Genomic DNA, 27,374 nt, shown 5'->3' with positions numbered 1-27,374 from the left:
TAATATTTTTGAGAAAAACTTCTGTTGTTTGCCATTTCTGTTCTTTACACAACTTATATAATCAACTTTTACATTAGTAAATTTTTACATTAGTAAACTAGCATACATAGTATTAATATATAGATTTTTTCAAATTAAAAAGCAAAGGACTATAAAGAAAGGAGTTTGAGCTTCATATACATATATATACATATATGTATAACTATAGCCAATATATAAATTAGCTGTAGTTAGATTAATAAAAAATATGTTTTGTGTATTATAAATTTGAATATAATATATAATTGTTACTATATATATTAAACATATAATATATAATGTATAAAGTATTAATATATATGAGTATAAATATATATTTATATTTATTCATTTATTTACTAGTCTAACTACAGCCAAAGTTAAAGATTTCTAGAGGGAAGAAAGTGGAGATTGTTTTTTATTCTAGGTGTCTTATGGGGGACAAAGCTTAAATAAATTGCCTTAATTCTGTGATATCTTTCCTTTCTCACATGCAAATGAATATTTAAAGATACATCTCCAATTTGTTGCTCTTGTTTGCTGGAAATTATTTTTGTTGAGTCACAACAGTTAATCTAGGTTAATATTCACCATGTTTCTATTAAAAACGCAAACACTAGTCTCCTTTTACAAATGAGGACCTTGAGGCATTTCAAGATTAGGTTGAACTGTTTCTTTAAGGTCTCTCAGTTAATAAGTAGCATAACTGATGTCAGTACATGGTCTGGGATATCAGTGCTACAGTTCAGCATTCATTCCGCTCATCAGAACAATAAGAGGGAGAGAAGGAAGAAGAAGAAGGGAAAGGAAGAGGAAAATTAGAAATTGCTTTTGTTTATTCTCCATTATTCAGTGTTTAGCACAGCCATACATTATTGTTTTCAATCTTCATACTAATCATACATACTTAATACATACTAGATATTATTCTATTTTACAGTTTAGGAAACTAAGTTTCAAAGATGTTATATTCTTTGCTTACAGTGACACAGCAAGTATTAGAGATACTCCAAAACTTGTCTTTACACTGCTGCACAAAACTGACTCTGAGCTGTTCCTTATTTCCCTATGGTTTAAAAAAAAAAAATGTTGTATAATATACTTTAAATTTGATTTCTGTAGGAAGAGTAGATTAGAAACACTCAAAAACAAAGAAACCAAAGTCTGACTGTGAAGCATGGTGTACTGGTAATATCAATGCTCTTTTAGGGGAAAATATAAATATGTTTCTGGACTAAAGTGAAAGTGGAGAATTAAAAGTTGATATCAAAACAGAAACAAAGCAATGTTTTATGAAGTACACTTTAATAGCTATACAGTGGATCAAAAGATATGATCTCACTTCATAGTAAAACAGGTCCTGCAAGCCCAGGTAACTCAGGAAGCAGAATGGTAATTATTCACAGAAGAAAGCAGGTAGTATACTGTTACAATACTACAGTAGAAAATCAGAAGGTCACAGAGCTTGCAGGGTAGGTGACAGGACTTGAAACTGCTTGGCCCTCTTTAAAAAGAAATAATAAAATGGGAGAGACTGAAGCAACTTTACCTAACATATCTTTGCAAGGTAAGTACCAACAGCCTATGAAATGTTCACAATCAGAAACTTAAGCCGTGTTGATTACAAAGTCTGTGTGTTTGTGTGTGTGCACACACACATCCCTGCATGCGTGTTCAGGTGCCCTGACCCTGTTTTTAAGGTGTTTTTTGCGAGTGAGAAAAGAGGTGGAGATTGTTGATTCAGAGGAAGCATGTTTTCTTAATTGTTTACAAAGACTCAGGCAACACAGATTCACGAATTTGTTGGAAGGTATGGAATGCTTTAGCCTTAATCCCCAGTATAATGTTGAGGAAATGGTATAACCAACTTTCAGTGCATTTTCATGTTGGACCTTTTCCGACATTAACAGAAACTTGATTTTTGTCTCTACCTGTGGAATGTTTATTGGTAATTAAGTTTTGCCGTCTCTGGGGTTTACCAGCTAAATTTCCTTGTAGTTAATATAACCATTTTTTTTTAAGGTAGAAAACGGGGTCAGGGGAGAGCCTATCAGTTTGGAGACTGTGATTTATTTCACAGGTGTTACTTAATCACATACCTTTGTCCTTTGAAAGGATTGGCTTTGTTGACATTGGCTTGACTAGGCATCTCTGGTTAGAGGCTTGTTAACAGAAACAAATTTAAGGCTACTGACATTTCACATTTTTGAGTAAGAAAAGTTATTTCTTAAAGAATAAAAAGAAATTAGATATTGGGCCTAATCCATATTTTTTATAGACTTCTAGAACACCATGAGGTCACATAGATCTGCATGATCCTAAAAATATTCACCTATTTTATAGTTAAATTCTTGTATTTTTCTTTCATTTCTTTAATCTTTATGTAGCCTGCTTAAGAATACCAGAATCTTTTTTTATCTCTGCATATTTCCTAAAAATCTTTCTTGAAATACTGTGTAAAATGCTACTCTGAAGCATTTTTAATTTAAAAGATTAATTTTAAAAGTCATGTAATAAATTCTATTCAAGAAAAACAATAAGATAAAAGGATCATTTCACATAATGAAAATAATTTATTTCTATGTGTCTTATGGTCAAATGGTATTATGTACAAGATTATAACATATTTCTTATTTATCTCTAATATTTTTCCTTGTATATAGGAAGCATCTAGGTTGTTACAGTTGTTCATATGATAATGATTTTACATAAAATGTTTGTTACGGTTTGGCAACCACCTAAATAGCCTATCCTAGGCTGTGTGGGTACATCACCTGTCTATTCAGGGGTCAAAATAAACTAAGGAGTAACCAGACCTCTCTCCACTTCCCTCATGATCCCTCTTTGTGTTAGGATCATGAGTAATATTTTTTAATTGAATCCCAGATTGTGTATACATTTTGTTTTTGTTTCTTTTTCTCTGGTGCTTTGTATGTATATTATGTTTCTGGTAATACATATGTTTCACTGTGTAGGGATAGCCTTCCCTTTCCCCTATCCATATATATGTATAAAAATACAATTATTTTCAGAATTATTAATCAGAAAACCATGCATAAAATTTAACATAAGTGCTATAGTAAATAATTTGAATGGTGTGCTTTAAGTTCAAGAACAATGTGCCTAATCTGTAAACCTTTTGCAGTTGGGGAAAACTTGTGAAATCAGTTGTATACTAGGATGTTTTTGTTTGTATACTCTGAAAACTTTTCAACAAAAATTTATATTATCTTCTGATCTTATTGGTGTTTAAATGTATCCTTGGTAGGTCTGTAAATATTTCAGATCTATCTTCTTGGAGTGTTGAAATCCTTCCCTACCAGTTATATTTGCATTAAGATTCTTAAGAGCACCTATTAATCAACTGAGAGTTAAAAAGAACTGAAGGTAGTTCAGTTGTTGGTTTCATTTCTGGATTTCTCTCCATTATAAAGGCAATGGAATGCCTTAACATTTTCCTGTTGTCTGGGTGATACCCTGTCCAAAATCTGAAATTGAGTTTCAAAATGACCAAAGTGAATGAAAAGTTATTTTCTAATGTTCCAATTTCACCTTTGACTTAATGGCATTTATAAAAAGTTCTGAGATTCTTTCAAATAATACTGATTCTCAGCTCCACTTACAAACAGATGTTCTTCAGTGGAAATAACTATGTTAAAATGATATGTTTTGTATATTAAACATGTGGATGACTTACGTGTTTTGACTATGAGGATAATATATTATGTAGATTATCACTGGAACTCCATCAGGTGCTTTGAATAATGATTTTCTAAGGCTATGCATCTAGATTTTCTAGATTCACTGAATGATCTCTAATTACAATTTGAAAGGCTAACCACAGATATTGTCAATGATTATTCATTATAGTGCTTTTTCTGTACATCTCTGACCCAATTATACTCCCAGGGAGCTAATTGCATGTGCCCTGGTTAGTGGAGCCCATATGCCATTAACATTTAATGTTTCTGATAGTATTGAGAACCCATTTTTTTCTTGAATAAAAGTGAAGTTATTCCAAAGTTATCTTGAGCTATGTGAACAGATTTTAATTAGCTTTTCAAACATAAAAAAGAATCTCCTCCTTTCAGTCCCAATGACAAGGTAACCCCAGCAGAGAACTGTGTAAAACTGTCATACATGAAGGTTCATAATGTTCTCAGGATTCATAAAATAAATTATCTAGGTTAGGAGAGAATGCTAGAATTTTTTTCTAAACTTTACAAATATGAGTAAAGTACAAATAATATGGCATAAGGAATAGGGGTGAGTGCTTTCTAAGCATTGTTATTTGCAAAGGAAAGGATCATTTTTCTTGCATAATGTCTGGAAACTCACATACACCACTGAGTGGCACTCTATCACTCCATGGGCCTGTAACAGGAGTAGAAGGACATGGCTGAGAGGTGGGAGGGAGACAGCTTCCTTCCTGGAAGGGAACTACCTGGAATATGCCTTAGGCTAACGTTTCTTCAGAGGCCATCCTTGAACTTATTAGGGCTACTTACCTCTTCTCTGCCTGGAAAGATGTCCATTTCCTACTTCTCCCAGTATTCTTATTAATAGGCAGGGTAAGTCCTAGTCAGAATTGTAAAATGGGGAAAGAATCTATCAGCATGCAGCTCTGTGCTTCACCTGCTGAGCTCCTCCTACCTCAGGAATCCAGTTCCCATGAGCTTTCAACATGTTCTTTCTCTCCTTTTCATATTTAGTCGAAATATATTCAAGGCCACTTTCCTCTTTGGAAAGAATATGATATACTAATTGGCCCTTGAGATTAATTAAAAAAAAAAAAAGTATTTCTGAGTTTAATGCTGGGACAATCTTGTGAGAGGAGGCATCTTTGAGTTAGGCCTCCCCTGGGCTGTTGAATACACTTGGCACTCGTGCTGCCTACCAGCTGCTTGGATGTTTTGAGCATTTCTAATAATACCTCTCCTTCCTACTTCAGTTCTTCTTAGTTCTTTAGCTCTAGGATACCCCTACTCTAAAGGCTACAAAACAGTAGAACTCTGGGGGAAGATGTTCCAAGTACAGAAGAGTTGGCTGGACCCTGAGGAATGCAGAGCTAACTCTAGCTAGCCATCAGCAGGAGGAGAGAACTCTTCAACCCACTGAAGGAGAATTTGGTCGTCAGAGTTAGGAAAAAAATAATGTTCAGAAAATTAACATTTTTGAGCTAGAAGATAGAGAGTCTCAAGTCCAGTGTTTTTACAGTGTAGAGTAACAGGGATCCTATGAAGCTAGGAAAATTGTTTTCGGTTTCACAGAAGCCATTGCCAGAGGCCACGTCTCTAGCCTGGTGCTCAAAACTGCTTTTGCTGCAGTTTTACAGAAGAATTTGGTGCATTATTTTCTAGAGCAATTTGCTTTCCTATTTCTAATGGAGAAAGCAGTCTTATTAATATTTTCCATACTGATGTCTTTTAGTTTATATATTTATGGTCTTGAAAGCATTGTTGAGTATTCAGTGAGCTTATTATGGAACCTGTCCATCCAGGCTTGGGTTTTCTCTTTACTAAACAAAAGTTACATTAGCTTGTAAGACATTTAGTTAATTTTCATTACACTAGGAGAAGTTGCCTTGTAAGTTCATAGGCACATGTATGGAATGTTTCTTCATAATAGAGTCATTGTTTAGAAATGATACTAATTCTATTTAAAATAAATAAAAGAAAAAAAAATTCTAGGCAGGAGGAGACTTAGTGTCTGTACTTCCAAGTTGGAGCCTGAGGGTAATAGTACTTTGTCCTCCAACCTGTTATACTGGTTTGGTGTGCATGCTTACTTTCTGTGGTGGGAAAAATATCTCTGTATTCATCATTGTAAACCATGACTGTCAGTGCCTTGAAATCTTTCTGATGCCACAAAGAGGACTAACCAGTGTGTGACTCTTCCTTCCAAGCCTACAGAACTTTAATAGCATTATCAATTAACAGAAGTGCAAGGAGCTCTTGTTGGACCTGTGTTCCATGAGGAAGGCTTTCACTAGCCCTTCATGATAGGTTCAAACACTTGAAGACCTGAGGAATTTAAGAGTTGACTCTTAGATATTGAGGTAACAGGGCGTCTTGGAGTTGAAATTTCCAGAATCTTTGCTGGGAAAGTCTCATAGTCTCAAAACAAAATCAAGCAAATTTGGAGCAAAGAAAGTTGCTGAAAATGTCAAGGCATGAAATCCAAGGTGAGTCTGACCCAAAAGAGTGAGTTAGGCAAAGGTGCATGTGAAAAGGGCTGAGTACTTTTTCCAGGTACAAGAGAGTGTCTTTGCAGCAGGCAAAAGAGATTAGGAAAACAAAATCCGAAGTAAAGCATAAGAAATAGTTAATGAAAGCAACCTAACTGAGCTTAGGAGCTAATATTTTCTTTGTCTTTCTAAGTGGAAGTTGAATCTTTACCTTATTAGAAATAAGATGGCAAGCAGCGTACTTGAATAGAACATGAGATAAAGGTGGTTAATGACATGGTGCTTAGTTAAAACCTGCTGTTGGAGGAAAAGCCAATTCTTAAACACTTTGAAATATAGAGCTTGTTCCTGGAGTTTGTTTAATCCCCTTTGATTTAAATAATATTTTATGGTACTGAAATTGTTTCAAAGGGAAACATTTTACATTTCAATTAAAGTCACTGTGAAATCTTCTTGAAGAAAAGGTGATACATACCTACAGGATGACTTGATTGTCTATACGTTATTATTAATCATGCAATAAAAACTTTTCCATCTATTTAAAAGTTTGAATCTGTCTTTGAAGTTTTCTTTAAACAAAAGATGCAGTAATAATCTGAAGATTATAAGTATATAAATGTAATTATTACTTTGTATGCTATTCTCTGGATTTTGGAAGGAGTTTAAATAAATTTAGCTAATTGAGTAGGACAGTAAACCAACTTTCTTTGTATCACAGTTTTTTGGGGGAGGACTATGAACCAAACATGTATTTGATTTATTATTGGAAAGTATTAGACTTGATATATCAGTGAAGGAATAACAGGTGACTGAAAGATTGCAAAGAAAATGTTATTAGGATGACAATACACAAAAGGGCATTGAGCTTCAGTTGATCCCTTGAGCTTCTAATTACTCTTCAGGAAAAGTATGTGTAAATAGTTTTATTTGACAATGCTATTTTGTTGCTCTGGTGATAGATATGTTTAACCATCTGCATGGCTGAACACTTTGGGAGGCTCTTTCATAAATGCTTTCTATAATTTATATTGAAATGTAATTTACCTGTCCCTTTAAACCCTTGATGAGTGTAATGCAGGTTGTATATTATGTCTCAAAAAATAAAAAAAATAAAGTTATAAAATCCTACCGACTAAAAAAGTCAAAAGAGAAATACTTTGAAAAGCCACCTGCTAAATTTAACGTAGTCTATAATGAACATGCAAAAGGTATGCACGTACGCTTGTTAAACCATACAATCAACTTTGCCATATGACTTGAAACTTCAGTGAAAGATTCATTTTGAGATCTGATTCAACTGCTGAAATCCATTCTATCTCTTGATTCCTTTCTTCTCTCAAAAGTAAGCCCCTTTGAAAACAGGTCATGAGAAGAGAGGAATGAAAGATTACTGTACTTTATCTTCCTCTTTATTTATAACCTTTAATGCAATCATAGACCAGCATATCTTCCATTAAACTACTGATAAATCTTGAAAATTTATCCATCACATCCGCATTTCTTGGAGGGAACTTTCAGAGATGGAGAAATACACTGCCTCAAAAGGTAGACATTGCTTCCACTCTTGCTGATTCTTGGTATTGTTATAACACAGGGATGTAAATAAGAAATTATAGAAGAATCTAGGAATTTACAGAGGGTTTCATAGAGGAGAGATGATTTGAACTTTCTCTGGTAGTTTTGATAAACTAGAATAAGTGGCCAGAAGGAAAAAAGCCTTCACTGGTCAAAAGAACAGGCAAGACAAAGCATGGAAATTGTATCTATTTATGTATTTACTTGCTTTATTTTCTCCTCTCCTTGGAAACAGAGGATTTTTCAAAATTCTCTACTTTGCAATAGGCTATAAATAAATAAACATAATAGAAATAAGGTTAAGACAATACAACAGTTAAAATTTGTACACAAAATATATGCCAGAACGTGCTGAAAAACTGTCAAACAGGTCACAAATTTGCTTTCAAGCTTCCTAGCAGCCAAAATAAAATAATAAATTGTTTTTCACATTTATGTTGTTCAAATTATATAGAAACGTACCAGTCATTCAACAGATACACAGATTTCTTGATAGAGATGATTATAGAGACTGAAATCATTTCTATAGATGGTAAGAGACAGGCCTAACTAGAAGAGAACATTTTTATTAAAAAAACAGTAAGTTTTTGGTTTTTTTTTTTTTTTTTTTTTGAGACGGAGTCTGGCTCTGTCACTCAGGCTGGAGTGCAGTGGCCGGATCTCAGCTCACTGCAAGCTCCGCCTCCCGGGTTCACGCCATTCTCCTGCCTCAGCCTCCGGAGTAGCTGGGACTACAGGCGCCCGCCACCTCGCCCAGCTAGTTTTTTGTATTTTTTAGTAGAGACGGGGTTTCACCATGTTAGCCAGGATGGTCTTGATCTCCTGACCTCGTGATCCGCCCGTCTCGGCCTCCCAAAGTGCTGGGATTACAGGCTTGAGCCACCGCGCCCGGCCAATTTAAAATTGTTATAGAGAGAAGGAAAATAGTATTATATAACTCATGTAAGAATATTGACATAGATGATTTTCTTTTGAGTTCCTAAAACTGTTGCACTATGCTACCATATATTTGTCACAAAAACATTTCTGTAGAAAAAAATTTCAAACCTCTAGTAAATCTGAAAATAGAAAGGAAAATAATGGAAGAATAATTAAAAATATAGATTGTATAAGATCTATGTATTTATGTGATTTAAATATTTACACTGCTTAAACTTCAGAATAAAAATAGATTCTTTTAAAATTTAGGCTTCTATATATATGCTCAAGTGTCTGTTCCAGAGTTCCTAATAAATTTTATGTAGGTGTTTTGCATTCATTTTGGTTAATGAAGGGTTCAGTGCAGGCACTATGGCAGATTTGGGGAAGAAGAGAATAGAGATAAGAATAAGGAAGAGCATATGGGCATTGATAATAATGACTTTATAACCTTCAGATGCAATGAAGTAATTATGTTGCCTAGAAATTATTTTATATGTAAGTAAATAGGAATTTGGAGAAAAAAAATTAAGAAAATATTAATGTGTTTATTCTTGACTCTGATTTCTGAGCAGTTTTAGGATCATATTTTATATTTTTTTCCAGTTTAAAATTTGACCTATACAAATTTATTTGGGGCATCATTTTTCTTTTCTAGATCAGAAAACCCATAATATTGTCTATATTTCTATAAAACACTTAGTAATTACTAAATCGTATTTATTAACATATCTTATGTTGCTTAGTAACATAATCTACAATAACGTTGGTATGTAGGTAATAGACTTCTGGAAAAGGGGTCTATGCAAAATGCATTTAATTAAATTGATTAGTTAATAGTTTATCTTCATAATCACAAAAATAAAAAAGGGGAAAGAACTAGTAAATTGGGTACTAATTTAAGGCAGAAACTTACTAAGCTTATTTAAATCTCACAATGTTGGCCTTCTCCTTTCTTCCAACAAACACACCAAGCTGATCCCCTATTAATACTTACATGTTTTGGTTGTTTCTGCTGAACTTCCTATATTATGTTCCTTCTTGTCATTCAGTTGTCAGATTAAATATCTCCAGCCTCCCAGACTAAACTAGCCAGCCTCTGTCTTAATGTGTGATTTTTAATTATTTTAATACATCACCATAAACCATATTCCTTTTTGATATATTTGTTTATTGCCTATTTCATTGCAATAAAATGTTCTCTTCCTGAGATGAAAGGCCATGGCTGACTTGTTTATTGCTGTATTTCTAGTGTGTAGATACATAACTAACATATACTGTGTTTTCACAAGTTTAATATGCTCAGAAAAAAAACAAGCATGAAATGCACAATCTTATTCCTATTTGTCTATGCAATTTCCATTTATTCTAACATGAAAATTAGTTGAGCATAAAGTAGCAGCATTTAACATGATCAGTACAAAACAAAATAAAACAAGAAGCTTTAACTAAAAGAACCATTGGCAAATAAAAATTTTCTCAAATTGAAACAGACCTTTTTTCAAGAAGAATACTGGTTGGCATAGAGTCTATTCTGAGATTGGAAGCAGTGCCCTGTTATTCAAAATTAGATAATTTGTTTCTCTTCATTTTCTCTAGTTCTGTGTTACAGTGACTCTGGTTGGATTACCTAGATGAGCACTCAGATAATCTAAGAATGCAAAGGCAAGTAACAAATTAAATTTAGAGCAGCAGAATTTAAGGAGACAAGCTCATGAAGGAGTAAAAGGGTTGGTTCTTGTTGGTAACCAGAGGCTAATTTGAAAGGATTCAGACATAATGCTAAGGTACTAGGTTTGATGGATGGCTGTGCATCTAATATAATTATATCTAGATAAGTTGTGAGGGTAAAAGAGGATATTTTGGAAGAAGGAGACATGTAATGCTTTTACATTTGAATAAATTGCATTTGTGATAACAGTGAGGTATCTAAATACTAATGTATTCATTTAGTATGGTTTATTTTACATGATTGTTTTAGATATGTAGGATATGGCTCCTGCCTTTGATGAATTCTCAGTTCTTTGGGAAATATAGTGATGTGCTTATTTATATTTGTATATAGTAGGCATATGCCCTTTATTAGGTAATTGTGAAAATTAAAAACATAAATTTGCCAACCACTTGGAGCAGTCCATGGCACATAGTTTACACTTCATAAATGTTTTTCTGTTGCCACAATCCTCACCATCATCATTTTAATTTTAAACCTCATCCATATGGTTATCCATCATCATAGTGATGATGAGCTGAATTTTTGTGATTACGGTGGGATTTGAAGAAAGAATTTGGGAGACATTTAAGGTTAAATTGGTGTTTGCTTGTACTAAATGAGGAAGAATGAAGAGACTGTGAAAATTTGATTTCTTGCTTGGATGACAGCAAGAATGGTATCCTTAACTGATTTAGAGAATGTACGATAGGGAACCGTTTAGGGAATAGAAATAGAGTGAGACTGCTTTAAAACAATTATTCTAAACTATAATTGCATATTTTGATGAAAATATCTAGGACTTAAATTGTAAAATTGAGACTAGACTTTGGGAGAGAGAGAGAACTAGGATGGAAGTAAAGCTTTAGAAATTATTAAGGCAGAAATGGTGTATGACATTGTGAATAGGTGAGATTATACAGAAATGGATGGTAGAAGAAGAAGACAAGAAGAATGATGATGGAATATAAAGTCTGAGCAGAAATAAAAGAAAATGAAATGAGTCCATGGGAGAGAGAGAAGACAAAGATGACAGAGTTTTCAGAGGAATTCATGCTGGGAATTTCTATGTAAAATGAGAAGTCTTAAAGGACAGAATACTCAAACAGCAAGGATTTGGTAAATCAAGCCTGGAACTAAGGTAAGAAATTCGAAAGAATACAACTGGAGAATCACTGGGAATGAGGTGAAAGGAGAAGATGAAATTACAGAGTATAATTTTAAGAAGCTTAAAACAGTAGAAATCCTATCATAAAGTCCAGGAAATAATCATGCTTTGGAAGTGGGAGAAGGAAGAGTCGAAAAAAGAGGTAGTTACACCACAACAGTTCTATGAGATAAATATAATTTTCCCTTTTCACAAATGGAAACTGAATTTCAGTGAAGGAAAGAATGAAAGTGGTCAAATAGAAGGAATGTGCCTGAAGAAGTTGAGGACTGGATTCCTAGGGTAACTTTAAAGAGCATAAATGCAGATTTATCTTTCTGGAAGGAAAAATATGGGTGAGTGTAATGAGAAATTGGCTGGATTACAGAGAGTGGGTAATGGAGCTCTTGCCAGATGGATCTTTGAAGCAAAGGATGAGTTTATTTGGCTAAGAGTTAAGGTGGAGCTGTGTGTGGAGTGATGAATCCATGAAAGATAAATAAAAAGATTGGCTAGCCACAGCTGCAGTGACGTTATGCAAGATATAGTATCAGTGAATGTGGAAAAGCACTAGGAAAAAAATAAAATGCACTTTGGGAGGCCAAGGCGGGTGGATCACCTGAGGTCAGGAATTTGAGACCAGCCTAGGTCAACATGATGAAACCGATTCTACTGAAAATACAAAATTAGCTGGGTGTGGTGGCTCATGCCTGTAATTCCAGCTACTTGGTAGGCTGAGGCAGGATAATCACTTGAACCTGGGAGGCGGAGGTTCCAGTGAGCCGAAATTATGCCATTGCACGGCAGCCTGGGCAACAAGAGCGACAAAACTCCGTCTGAAAAAAAAAAAAAAAGAAAGAAAGAAAAAGGCAGCCTAATTATACAGTCAATTTTCACAGAGATGTGAGTGAATTTGTGGAAGTGTGTGTGTATAAGTGTGTGCATGTGTATGTGTTATCAGCATGTTTGCATTTTAGGTAGACATTGTTATTCTGGAATATTCAGTCTTCATTGTGTGATACCACCCCCAAAATCCTACTTCAGCCAGTTATCTTCAGATTGTATGCCACTGGACTATAACAGAAATAGAAGAGAAAGTACATGTCATTACCAACCCATCCAGCCTTTGAAAACCAATGGAACACTCATGCTCCACTGCTCATACATTTTGATACTGGTATATTCTATGTAACATTAGGAAAGCATCCATATATACCACTGGCCATATAGTATGAATGTGATATACCTATGAGACTGAAATGATGAGGACCTACTTTCATTTGACTCTATTTGAAGAAGGCAAAATAAAGTTGGTATCAGTGTTTACCCACTGAAATATGTCAAGACATTCTGATAATCTGTGATTGACATTAGAGTTTGTGCCATTATGTTATTATTAAGATCATCAATAATAATGAAAAAAATTTAAAAAATGCAATTAGGCATTTACTAAATGCCACTGAGGGGGAGAGCTAGGATTTAAATCAAGGAGAATCTGAATCAATTGTTTCTTGACCACTATATTTTACAGGCGTCCACTTTAAAAGAGCTACTTAAAAAAAAGTAGAATTTTCCAGGAGAGTACTTTAAATATTTACCATTTGTATCCATATGCAAAAATTACTGACTTAAATTTTATTACTGAAAAAAAATATTTTATTCACAGTCCTTTTTATAGCTGATGTATCTGCTTTTCTATAGATACAGCATTTTATAAAAATTCATATAACTTCATGTACAACATAGTGCTTTCTATTTTGGTGCATCATGATTCTTCTTATCCTACCTGCCCTCACACTCTTGTGATATTTCCATCATACCTACATTCCTGGCACTTTTATTGAAGGTGATAAAGCTCTGAACAAGTAGTTGAAAGTAAATGGGTTCTACTAAATTCAAGAATGTTTTGACTATTAACCTTCAGTTTGAAGTTTTAGATGACCAAAAACTAGTGTAAAGAAATATAGATTTACCTCTATAAAATACATGTTAAAGATGTTTTTAAACAATTGATGCTTTGCTGATGCAAAGGATATTTCCTCTTCAGTGTTTCTGACTTAACAAATTACATGTGAAAGCCATAAACTCCTTTATATCATCCATAAACATAATAAAAAATGTTACACCACATAACTTTGACTTAGTCAATAATTCTAGGCTTAGCCTTAGGGTTTGAAGAGAAAATTATTCTTGTTACACATTTTAATTATGCTATAAACTTTGGGAAATAGCTATTGATCTTCAGCATCTGGCGTCAGAAAGTTGTTTCTTTCTCGTTCTGTAGCCAGTGAAAGTTTGCCACATAGGCTAAACATGAAGGATTATTATTTTTTAAAATTTGAGTAACTTAAGTGTTAAGAGACAAAAGATTATCTTCTCTATACATCTTTCTGCTGCAAACTAGAAACATACATCTGAGCTAAGAAATATACTAACTTGGTGGGACACAGTGGCTCACGGCTGTAATCCCAGCACTTTGGGAGGCTGAGGTGGGTGGATCACCAGGGGTCAGAAGTTCAAGGCCAGCCTGGCCAACAAGGCGAAACCCTGTCTCTACTAAAAGTACAAAAGTTAGCTGGGCATGGTGGTGCACGCCTGTAGTCCCAGCTACTCGGGAGGCTGAGGCAGGAGAATCACTTGAACCTGGGAGGTGGAGGTTGCATTGAGTCGAGATTGTACCTCTGCACTCCAGCCTGGGTGACAGAGCCAGACTCTGTCTCAAAATAAATAAATAAATAAATAGTAAATATATAACTTGTTTTAAGAAAAATGAGAATATTATCCAGTGCTACTCTTGATGATCTTTAATATTTTAATATAGAAATAAGGGGCCTAAGCAGGAAATCTTTTTTGAAATTACAGGCTTTAAGGTTCTTCAAAGCTTATATGAAATGATGAACATTGTGATTATCATTTTGGAGCCATTATTTCACAAATTTTCATACTTGAAGTAGTAATATGGGCAAAAACCTCATGCTGTTAAGATTAAGCAGATACTCTAACATCTGTGATGCTGATTATGATAAGAGTAGCTACTAACTGGTGAACTATTTTTAGGGGATGGGTATTACTATAGACATTTTACAGATATGGCCATATTTAAGAGTCACATCCACACATGAAAATGGCCCTTCATTTCTCCATTTTACAGAAGGCTCCATGAGGTTAAGTAACTTACTCAGGATTATGCAGAAACTAGGTGGCAGAGCCGGGATTCAAACTGTCTGACTCAATAATGATGGCTTACTTGAATAGAGATAGGCTCCTTCAGTTGCCATTTTTGGCAAGTTGAAAACTGAAAAGCATTTCACTGAAGTAGATTCATATTTAAATTTAAACATGCTAAATTTTGTATTATGCCTTTGTTCATCCAACAAATATTTATTGAAATATGATTATGTAGCAGGCATAGTGTTAGTAAGTGCTGAAGCTAAGCTAAATTCAAGGAGACAGGGATCCTAGCCACTCATAGTTTACCAAGGGAAACATTACACTGTAATGCGAAAAAGGAAAAAAAAATGTATTCGTCTATACTCACACACACACACACATACATTTCATGTAGCTTCAGGGTTCTCTGATAAACATTCTGAAATTGCTCCTTGAATTTTCAGTACCTAATTAAAGGTATGGTAGTTTCCGTTTGATACTGCAATGCCTTGTTTGTGAGTTTGGATAACAGTGGCCTTGGTAACTCCAGTCATTCATTAAAGATGCTATTTTGAAAGCATGGTCTGGGAGTTTATATTGACTTTTCTTGCAACTGGACATCCCCAACCTCCTCACAGTGAGAACTAATGAATATAATTTTCACCCATTTCTTCTTCACCCATTTCGTCTTAACCTACAATGCAATTGAACCCAGTGGTTAAAGAATCTGTTGAGCATTTCATGTATGCAATATGCTAATAGTAGCTCTGGATGTAATGGCTTGCATTAATCTATTTAACTTAGTTTTATGTAATGAATTAAAGTAAAACTCTTTCTCCCTCTGTGTGTGTGTGTGTGTGTGTGTGTGTGTGTACATGTCTATCTATCTATTTATTTATTTATTTATTTATTTATTTATTTAATTTTTTTTTTTTTGAGCAGGAGTTTCGCTCTGTCGCCTAGGCTGGCCGGATCTGAGCTCACTGCAAGCTCTGCCTCCCGGGTTTATGCCATTCTCCTGCCTCAGCCTCCCGAGTAGCTGGGACTACAGGCATCCGCCACCACGCCTGGCTAGTTTTTTTGTATTTTTTAGTAGAGACGGGGTTTCACCGTGTTAGCCAGGATGGTCTTGATCTCCTGACCTCATGATCTGCCCGTCTCGGCCTCCCAAAGTGCTGGGATTACAGGCTTGAGCCACCACGCTCAGCCCAAAATAAACTTTATTTATTTATTTATTTATTTATTTATTTATTTATTTATTTATTTTAGATAGAGTCTCACTCTGTTGCCCAGGCTGGAGGGCAGTGGTGCAATCTTAGCTCACTGCAACCTCCGCCTCCCGGGTTCAAGCAATTCTCCTGCCTCAGCCTCCTGAGTAGCTGGGATTACAGGTGCACATCAGCATGCCCAGCTAGGTTTTGTATTCTTAATAGAGATGAGGTTTCACTGTTCTGGCCGGGCTGGTCTTGAGCTCCTGACCTTGTGATCCTCCCACCTTGGCCTCCCAAAGTCCTGGGATTACAGACATGAGCCTCCATGCCTGGCTATTTTTTGTAAAAAAGTACAAGCATGTATATTTAGAGTTATGTAGAATAATGTGCCTTTGCCAGTTTAGTGCTTTTGAACATACATCAGTCATGGAATTTAGGTATAATTTAAAGTTTACATTTTGAATAAATGAAATCTGGGAAGCCTATTATATGCCAGGTCCTTATCCTGGGAATTGTATTTAAGTCACCTCATTTCACTCTCACAACAACATCTAAAGAAACTACTAGCTTTTCATTATAATATTTGTGCATGCCATTCTGTTTGGAAGGAAACATGGAAAGAGGGAAATTTAAGCAGAGTAGGTGATACTTGCTTCCTCCACAATGAATGAAGAATTCTGCGGTTAAATAAATTAAAAGGTATTTCAAGAATAAGAAACCAGTTGTACAAAGGCATGCTGGCATGACTAGTGTGTTTGGAGAATTTTGAACATTAGTTAATGATACATGCCTAATAAACATTAAGTTACTGGAGTGCTGTTTTTCCTGAGCTGGCATAATACAAGCCTCCAGCCCACTGATTACAATGGGGTTATAAGGCTAACAAAATTTTAAACAGAGTGGATGGTAGTATGCTGTTTTTACTTCATCTTGGTACATGAGTACTATATAGTTAAGGCTTTGTGCCTGTTCACCAGATGGCACGTGAGTACATGTGCACATGTTGTAGATGTTATCCACATTTTCAGTGAACTGCTTTTGTGGAATGCTCCAATTTCTCATCATGAATTTACCCCTATATGAGAACAGAATATCAATGCTTCTTGACTACAGTCTCCCCTACTGATACTTAATGTGCCAAGTTAAAATATTTGCATAGTGGACAATAAGGCAGCATGGGGATTTCCTATCCCTGTTTCCTGCCAAATTGACAGGTGGCATTGCAGCAGGTGCACAACAATGTGATTAACAATGTAAGGGCTGACAAAACATGTGTGATGTGACTGCAGGCATTTTATGTGAGTGACATGTCATGGCAAGTATTGGCCTCAAGAGATTATACTTGGGGCTAGAGGGTGTGAGGGCAATCTATACATGTGTAAAAGCATCATTGAGAAGGTGAGTACTAAGAAAAAATAACCTTGACTGGGAGTCTTTACATAAATGAAGTACGTTGCAATTCAAGGTATATTTTTTACTACTTAAATATTTTACAAATGTCCTATTTTTATGAGCAGATGAAATTCACATATGTCTTGAACAGTGTGATTATTTGACTGCTGAACAACTCATTAAGCTGCCAGGACAGTGAGAGACTGTTTTGTTAAAATTCCTGGTAGATGCTCACACCGCTAATCCTAGCATTTGGGAGGGTGAGGAGGAAGGATCCTTTGAGCCCAGGAGTTTGAGACCAGCGTGGCAACATAGTGAGACCCTATCTTTACAAAAACAAAAAAAATTAGCTGGACGTGGTGGCATGCACCCATAGTCCCAGCTGTTTGGGGGCTGAGGTGGGAGGATTCCTTGAGCCCAGAAGGTCAAGGCTGCAGTGAGCTGTGATTGCACCACTGCACTCCAGCCTGAGTGACAAAGTAAGACTCTGTATCCAAAAAAAAAAAAAAAAATCATGATTGACAAAAAAATGCAATATCATTCTGTCATCCAATTTATTTAATGAGCACATTTAGTCCATGTTATCAACCTCTCCAATTCTAGGATTTCTGACTTATTTTACATGTAAGAAAATAAACAATATTAATGTCATTGCATTTATTAATTTTCAGAAATGATAAAAAAGCAGGAGTGCAAAGAGTAGACTTTGGAGGGTAGATAAAATAGTTGTTCACGATGTACACGCACACACACACGTTTGCACAGAAATACAGGAGAAATATGGACTTCTGTTAACCATTCCATGAACCACTAGTTGACAGACCCCAGATTAAGAATTTTTGTGTTTATGTACCTTTTTTAAGAGACAGAGTTTATAGATTTTATCAGATTTTCATAGTAATCAATAATCTCAACAGCATTAAAATGTTTTCTAAAGTTCTTTCTATATCTAAAATTGTGTAATTAACTTTATATCCTAATACATTCCTGTTGAAACATATTTGCTTTTCTCCAGAGAAACAGAAATGTATCTTATTTTCTAAGAAAGAAAAAAAAATGTGTGCCTCTTAATTTATCACTTAAATAACTAAAACTTGTGATTATAACATTGTAACAGAAAATAATTTTTGGCATTTTTTGATCAGCATTTAAAAGCAATCTTAAAGTAATATCTTGCTGGTAATGATTAAGGTGGAACGTTATTTGCCTATTTTTCATTTTACATGGACCATTAAAGCCAAATGTGAGAGTGATAAATAATTAGGAGAAATGAAAAATAACTCAATCATGCTTATAATAATAATTTAATTTTTAAAAATTTGCTATTATGAGTAATCAACTTAAAAGATAGACAAAAGTGAAACCTTTTTTTTTTTTAGGGAAAACTAAATTGTGTATTTCAAGAATTATACAAAAACAATATTTCAACCAGGTTTATTTCCATCATTTCTATTATAATGTACAATATATATTCATTTTATGTGATCAGATGTTAATAACAAATAATCTTGGACTGTAGAAGCATAATACATTTTGAAAAATACAATACAAATCTTGTCTCTTTGTTATTATATGTACAAAGCTACGAAAGGATAGTGAATAGGATCTGAACTCTTATTCTAAGACTCCATAAGAGCAAAACAGAGAGACAGGACCCATTGAAAAAATGGTGAAGTTGTTGATATTTTCTCTGTTTGTTTTTTCCTCTTCAACTTGTTAGCTACATTTCCTTTCTTCCCTGGCTAACCATCCTCTAGCTCTTTTCCCCTCTGTCCCTCCCACCACATAACCTTCTTATAATACTTTGGCCTAAAATGAAGCAACAAAATTGTTCACAGTAAATGTTTATAAAATATTTGTAATGGTAGAATTATAAGCATAGGTAGGAGATACAGTTTTGTGTGATATCATCTGCTCTGTGTCCTTCAAAAATATTACTAGATGACAACTGTCAATATTTAGAGTTCATACTATTCCACCCTCCTCTTTAATTTTTCCTCATTTACTAGGTAACACCAGAAATTCCACAGACTGATAATCTTTGTAGCTAAATGGATTCTTTTGACTTTGTTAATGATTTATTATCCTTGTCTGTTATATTGAATTTCAACAGCCATCTTTTGCGAGATAGCACATAGAGGAGGAATTTGTGACAGGGACATTTCTTGTGTTCTTCTTAGTTGACTTGGTATGCTATAACAAAATACCATAGATTAGATGGTTTAAACAATAGATATTTACTTTCTACCATTCTGGAAGCTGGGAAATTCAAGATTAAGGCATTAGCAAATGCAGATTTGGTGAGGGCTCTCTTCCTGGCTTGCAGATGGCTACCTTCTTGCATTTTTCTCACATGGCCAGGAGAGAAAGCACTGGGCTTTCTTCTTGTTTTTATAAAACATGAATCTCATTATGAGGGCCACAACTGCAAGGCCTTATCTCAACCTAATTATCACCAAAAGGTCTCAGCCTTAAATACCATCACATTTAGCTTAGCCAGCTGAAACTGCTTAAAGTTGCAAAATATGCATTTTGACGGGAGACAGACATTCAGTCCATAAGATGTGTTATTCTAAGAAGCTACTTAGACGCTTACCTTTTAGGTCTATTTTCATATATTTTACATCTATGTAGATATCTATGCACAAAACTTTAGATCTCAGTAATTCAGTACTGATGGTTAACAAACTTATGAAGTTGGTTTGTGTATCCTTAGGGATTAATTAAAGTGATCCTTCAGTTATCTTTAATTGAGGCCTTCTTTCATAAATCAGCATGTGAAATAGATAGACATTACTTCAGTCTCCGTTGAATTCTCAATTATCCCTATTTCAGGCATTCAGAAAAGGCTCTCACATCTCTCCCATACCCCCAAATCCAACAACAAAGAAAACCATCATTTTAAATATAACCACTTAGTTCCAGGAATTTTATTAACTTTTATCTTTGATTTTTAGGATTCATTTGAGTTTTATCTACTCAGTATTAAAAATACAGCTTCCTTAGGTTAAAGAGTCATAACTATTAGTGTCTATAGCTCTCTTAACGTATTTGAAGACAAGTGATGTAGAATATGGATTAGAATTGTTAAGTAGCATTGCAAGGGAGAAGCAGTAAGAACAATGGATAGCAGCTAGAAATCAAAAGACTTTATTTAGCTGAATGTAAGGAAGGATTTTTGCATAGGTTAAAGTTGGTATGATTTTTCCTCATAAGAAAAATAGAAACTGACTATCATAAGACAGCGAATTCCTTACAAACAATTATAGCCCAGCATAAGTGGAGTAACTGGTTAGGGGTGATATAGTGGAGACTCATGTAGTTAGAGATGGTGGCTTTTTAGGATACTTCCAAAACCAGGGTGTACTTAAATATTAGCTTTCTATGTATATATTTGGCAGAAAATGAACTTAACAGAAAACAAAGTGATATACATGGACCTCTAAAATTTGGTTACATCGTGTCTGATTTTGAAATAGCTTTTCAATTAACTCTAAATATATAATATCGTAAATATATAGGCACAATCAATCAAGACCTTTGAAAACAAGCGAATTTCATAAAGTATTTTGAGGAAAAAACACATATATATGATTAGACACAACGTTTAAACTGAGTGTGTAGTAAATTATTGATTGCCAAATTGAGAACTCAGATGAAAGATTCCTATATATTAGTTAATGCATTTTTTTCCGGAATAATTTTTTTCTCCACCTCAATGAGTCTACTCAATGGGATTTGGCCAACCTGTTGAATCATTATCCTATGACAAAACGTATGGCCTAGCCAACTAGAACTACTTAAAATGACGTGAGAGAATGTTGCTATGAAGAATCCAAACCATTGCAAACTCCTACATGTTTTGGATTTGGCTTTCAAAACTACCTTAATTTATAGGTTTTGCTTCCTGGGATTACATTTCTTATGTTGCTCTGCACCTAATGTCTATTATTGTTTAATCCATTTATGGAGATGAAATGATTCTCAATCACTTTTGAATTTTTTTCTTGTTGGCAGTGAGCTCAATGTCTGTTCTGCCACTCTTTTCTATTTGCCCCTGTACACTACATCAAGGATAGGTTAATTCTGGTTTCCTATAGCCCCCACCCCTTCTGCTGTTCATTAAAGACATCATATTTGATATCTGACTTTTTTTCATACCTCAGAAGACATTTGAGATAAAAAAAATTCAGTTAAATTGAAAAGGGGCCATGTGATTAGTTGTCTTTTAAAACAATAATAATAAAAAGAATATGTACAGTGAAGAAGAGGATGCAATATGCCCACACCATGCATTCTTATAGGACTTTATTGGCCTTGAATACTTGTATAAAATTCTATATTACTGTCTTTCTTCAATCTCAGAAAGCATATTTAGCTAAAGTTATTTTAGGTAGTCCTACATAAGAAAAAATTTATAGCTTTCCCAGGACAAGCCAAAACAACATTGTATTTTTCAATGTTATACAAGCTTAACTAGCCTTCCAGTGCAGAAGTTGAGCTTTCAAGGTATTTTTTTCTTACCCAGATATCTACCTTTATATATTTAGTTTATTAATCTTAGTTACTGTGGCATGGAGAATAAGATAAATCTACTTTACTAAGAAACAGCTTGACTGCAGACTACAGTTTTAATTGCAAAGATGAAGAAGAAACCTAATTTTGCTCCCTCTTAATTTTGCCAAAGCCAAATTTCCTAGTTTATCGGCTTCATTGTAGATTGGCACAATGCTATCTCCAATTTAAAAGCATAAAGAATTAGGTTCCTTATGTTCAATGACTTTGTCTTTAATACACATATTCTTAAGTGTCTCTGGTTATGGCCTCAAAACATACATTTTTTTAAAAAAAATTCATTGTTATTTTTTCTATGGAGGTAAATGCTTCATTCATAATTTTGAAAGGTAAATTATTTTTCCTTTCATATGATGTTTGCATTTCAATGTATTAGATTTTAATACATAGAACAATCTATTTTGTATAAGTACTTGGTTCAAAAGAATTAAAAATCAACATTTATAACTTCAGGTGAATGAGATATTCATAATTTTTTTCGGCCTCACTACTCATCTCCTAAACTACAGTCCCATTTTTCTTACTCCTCTTTGTAGCAAAACTCCTTTAAATAATTGTCCTTATTTCTTCCCTCATATTTTATCTGAAGCCCATTTTCTTCAGGCATTTGCTCCAACTATACCCAATGCTTCTCTTATTAGCATTACTAATTGCCTTCGTTTTCTCAAATTTATTAGTAAATTCTCAATCCTCATCCTGCTTGATCTATGAGCAACATTTGACAGTATTGGTCACTTCATTCTCCCTGTATCCCTGGCCTTAGGGTACGGTGCTGTCTTGCTTTGACCCTGATTTACTAGTCACTCCTTGTCAATGTCCTTTGCTGTTTTACCCACTTATACCTGCTCTCTTAATATTGGAGTGCCCCTGGAGACCTATGGCCAATTATATACTCAACATATCTACCTGGATATGATTAAACATCTCAAACTATGCTATACTTCTGATAGTCTCTCCCAAACCTATTCTGGCATTGCACATCAAAGTTGGAAGTAACTCGTTTCCAGTTGCTCAGCCTAAAAACAAAACAAAAAACTCAAGTACAAACAAGCAAAAACAAAAACCATAAAATTCTACCCTTCTTTACAGCCTATATTTAGTCCATTTGGAAATGCAATATCTCTGTCTTCAGATACATCCAGATTTTGATTTATTTTCTTCACTTTCACTAACACCATCTGGTCTTGATTGCCATCATCTCTGGTTTGAAATATCTGACTAGTCTTCTCATGGGTTACCTTACTTCTACCCTTGCATCTCTCAACACAGACATGATGACCATCTTAGAAAATGACTGAAGTGCTTCTACTTTAGAGCTTTAAACTAGCCTTCTCTCCAACTAACTCTAATCTCTGCCACTGTCTTCACATGACCTTCCTGTCTTTTTATCTGTGTCTTAACTCTCCCTCTGTTCTTCTCTTATAAGAACACCTATCACTAGATCAGAACCCACACTATATCCAAGATGATCTCATCTCAAAATCCTTCATTACTTCTGAAAAGACTCTGTTTCCAAATAAGGTCAAATATCAGAGGTTCCAGGTGGACATATCCTTTGAGGAGCTGCCATTCAAACCATATCATTAAGCTTAGCACAGAACATGTGATATTCCACTTATGTTAACAGATTGTCTCTTTAGGATTGCAATCTCCCTTCTCCACTCTCCTTTTTACATTAAGTCTACAATACGTTATTCAAAATTTTGTGTTTTAGAATTTTTTAGGTTTTAGGAAGGTTATATGGTACACAAAACATATTACACAATAGCCTCAATAGGGCTTGGGGCATCATACCCTAGTCAAACTTACTCATGTTTCAGTGGTGAAACATACGGATATTTGCATTTGGGATAAATAAAATATGTAAGTAGGTTTATATTAGTTCAGGCCATTGTTTGTTCCCCAACTGGTTGGTACAAAACTTAGAGGAAAATTTTGAAGACTTTATGTGTGTTGGTTTATTATGTACTTGTTTATTATGCTTGTTTTTATTGTTTGTCTTTGTCTATCTAACTTGTACTCCATGTGGGCAGCATCTTTGAGTATTTACCTGTTTTATTACTGGATGTATCCCAAGCTCCTAGAATAGTCACTGGTATATAGTAGGTACTCAAATTTGAGCATCTTTTTATGCTGCTCACCTCAGGAATGTTCTCTAGAAATCTGAATCAGATAAGTATGTGCAGAGAACAAGAGAGAAATGCAATTTCAAAGAGAGATAGATGAAGAAATGAAGTTTAACATACCTTGTACATCTGCTGTTATATTTTATTTCGGATGTTGCAGATTTGGGGGAAGGTCTTTGGTGAATGAGCATTTGTGAATTGAATAATTCAATTATTTAGTGATATTTATCTAAAATGCTTTTACAGTGATAGATTTTAGGCATAAGAACAAGATTTGGTCCCTGTTTTGTATAACTTTAATAGTTTTTGAGAATAAGTCAGAAAAGAAACTGTTTCTTCCTGTATTTAAGGTGATACAGAACATGCGATATTCTACTTATATTAAGATATTTGAATTTTCCAAACTTCTAATTTACCACTGGTTTTCCTAATCGACCCACTTGTTTTCTTTGGGTGTTTGTGGCAATGCCTTTATAAAAATGCAAAACTATGTGAAGAACTTTAAAAATAGGTTTTAGTCACTAATTATAGGGAGGTAAGAGGTTTTTTTTTTATGTTTTGTTTTGTTTTTGTTTTAATATGGCCTTGAAACAATTAGAAAAGGACACAAAATAGTTAACTCACTATATTAGTCAGGGTTCTCTAGAGGAACAGAACAAATATAATGTATAGGGTGTGTATGTGTGTGTATATGTGTGTATATATGGTAGACTATTAAGTATTAACTCACACGATCACAAGGTTTCACAATAAGCCGTCTGTGGGCTGAGGAGCAAGGAAAGCCAGTCTGAGATCCAAAACTGAACAACTTGGAGTCCAGTGTTTGAGAGTAGGAAGCATCCAACATGGGAGAAGGATGTAGGCTGGGGGGCTAGGCTAGTGTCTCTTTTCACATTTTTCTGCCTGCTTATATTCTAGCCATGCTAGCAGCTGATTAGATTGTACCCATCCAGATTAAGAGGGGGTCTGCCTTTCCAAGGCCATTGACTCAAATGTTAATCTCCTTTGGCAACACCCTCACAGACACACACCAGGAGCAATACTTTGTATCCTTCAATCCAATCAACTTGACACTCAGTATTAACCATCACAAGTCCACCCCTTGTCAACCTGAACCCCTACACATCTCCTGAGATCATTCATAATCTTCAAATAAAGACAATAAGAAGGTCAGAATTCACCTAACATGACAACTATCCTTCATACAATCGGAAATGCACCAATCTCCAACCCAAATACTATTACATAAAGTTAGCAATACTTAAATGCTGATGTGAAGTCAATAAATCTTATGTCACATGATAATGGAGAAAGGAAACAAAATGAATATATTTTCTTAGTACAAGTGTATACATGCACAAACATGTTTTTTAACAAAAGAAGGAGTGAATACTCATGACAATTACAGTCCTTGTTTCTGCAGCTGGTCACGTGGTCATAGCTGGTATTGATGACTACCTTCTTCTACTACCCTCTTCTACTACCCATTCTGTATTCCCTTTGCCTTCAGCAAGCACCTCAGCAGGTCGTGGTTTTTCTCCTGGTAGGGTGATCCAAACCTTCATTCCTGAAGGGTCTGGGTCTTTTGTATTCCTGTCTGGATTGGGCAGTTGTAGTTTCCCATTGACCTTAAACATAGGGCATGGTAATACTAAGAGACCCACTAATGAACCTCCTGTATTCCATACATACTCTTCCTTACCTCCATTGCGGAGTAGTAGGCTGATTGCATCTTGATAGTCTGGGCCAGTCACCCCAGCCAATATTGTAACTCCCTTCTTAGCCTGTAGACTTAAGAGTCGGAGGATCCCAAAGTGTCCAGGTGGCAATCTTAACTTCCAATTCAGCGGAATCATCTTTGTGTCTCCTGGTGATGGCATTCCTCCTTCTGGAACTAAGACCTCTAGGACAGCAGAATGCAATGTGATGGGAATAGGAAGCAGAAATTTTGCTTGTGGATCACTAGGGGTGATGATGAGTGGTGCCACTTCCGCTCCTACCCCTTGATTCCTGAACCCGTGAACGCTGGCTATGAAAGAAACAGTACCATATATTGGATGCTGATTCAGCGCATACGTGACCTTCTGGAGAACTTTGTGTCCCAGCCCTGAAAAGTATTGTCATCTAGTTGGGATTGTAATTGTGACTTCAAAAGGCCATTCCACTGTTCTATCAATCCAGCTGCTTCAGGATGATGGGCAGCATGTTAGGACCAGTGAATTCCATGAGCATGAGCCCACTGCCACACTTCTTTAGCTGTAAAGTGGGTGCCTTGGTCAGAGGCAATGCTGTGTGGAATACCATGATGGTGGATAAGGCATTCTGTATGTCCACCAATGGTAGTCTTGGCAGAAGCATTGTGTGCAGGATAGGCAAATCCATATCCAAAGTGTCTAGGAGCTGCAACATTAAATGCAGAATCCCTACTTAGTGGGCCTGAATCCATAAATTCAGCCTAATCCAACTGTATGTTTCTTCGACCATTATCCCACATCCTTAATATGCACTCCCATGCCTGTTCTCCAGATTTCTGTTTATATAAATTGGAAAACTCAATCTATTCTTTTTGAGTATAGCACACCTCCTCATAGGTCACACTCTCAACCTCATCTTTAGGGGCCTGCCAGGACTTTAGTGTACATCTAGAGGCAAACAGGGCTGTTGGTGATGTCTCCTGAGGAGAATCAACATTATCTTGCCTGACAACTGTCTCAGGGGAGGCCATCACTGTTGCCTCAGGCAGCACAGGGTTTATCTCCTCAGACAAAGGTGGAAAGGCTGATGGCAGCATGGGTTGGGGAGGGGATGTTGCCACTACTGGGGATGGGGAAGCTGTTTCTTCTGGCAAAAATGGTTCATCACAGTTTACAACCTCAGTGTCCCCAGCTTCATCAGGGTCCTCTCAAGTGTCCCCATTCCAAGTTGCAGGGTCCCATTCTTTTCCAGTCAATACCCTCAGTATACAGTTCCTGAGGCTGTGCATGCACCTTTCATTGCAGGTCAGCCACTCGCATGATAAGATCTTGTGTCTGTTTTTCCACAATTTCAGCTCTTTCTCTGTAGGAGATAAGACTCTTATTCAGGGCAATCTTATCAGATTTAAGCCTCAGTATCTGCTTCTGAAGCCAGGAGAGAGAATCCCTGAGTTCATCATTTTCTTTCATCACTTTGTCCACTGAACTGAGGGGCAACCAACCAGCTTCATTATGTTTCTTGGTTCTCCACATATGGTCAAAGGTATTATATATAGAATCACTAAACTCCTTGCCTCTCACGAATGGATGAATCAGGAGTGTCAAATGCAATTATCTTCTGTAACTCTCTAAACAGTTTATACCAAGGAGTATCAGTGTATTCCATACTA

The 27,374-nt window shown here is 35.3% G+C and overlaps 1 protein-coding gene across 1 annotated transcript in view; it reads left to right on the top strand.

Moving 5' to 3' along the window:
* The first annotated feature begins 5,926 nt into the window (after window positions 1-5,926).
* The window catches only part of NAALADL2 (N-acetylated alpha-linked acidic dipeptidase like 2), a 971,471-nt gene continuing 950,023 nt past the window's right edge, over window positions 5,927-27,374 (top strand). The window contains exon 1 of the mRNA XM_025377768.1: window positions 5,927-6,202. Within this exon, the coding sequence (XP_025233553.1) occupies window positions 6,181-6,202 (22 nt within the window). The 5' untranslated portion in view covers window positions 5,927-6,180. The remainder of the gene's footprint in view (window positions 6,203-27,374) is intronic.

This window comes from Theropithecus gelada, chromosome 2, assembly GCF_003255815.1.
Source record: "Theropithecus gelada isolate Dixy chromosome 2, Tgel_1.0, whole genome shotgun sequence".
Taxonomy (NCBI): Eukaryota; Metazoa; Chordata; class Mammalia; order Primates; family Cercopithecidae; genus Theropithecus; species Theropithecus gelada.
This window is presented reverse-complemented; position numbering and strand designations above follow the sequence as displayed.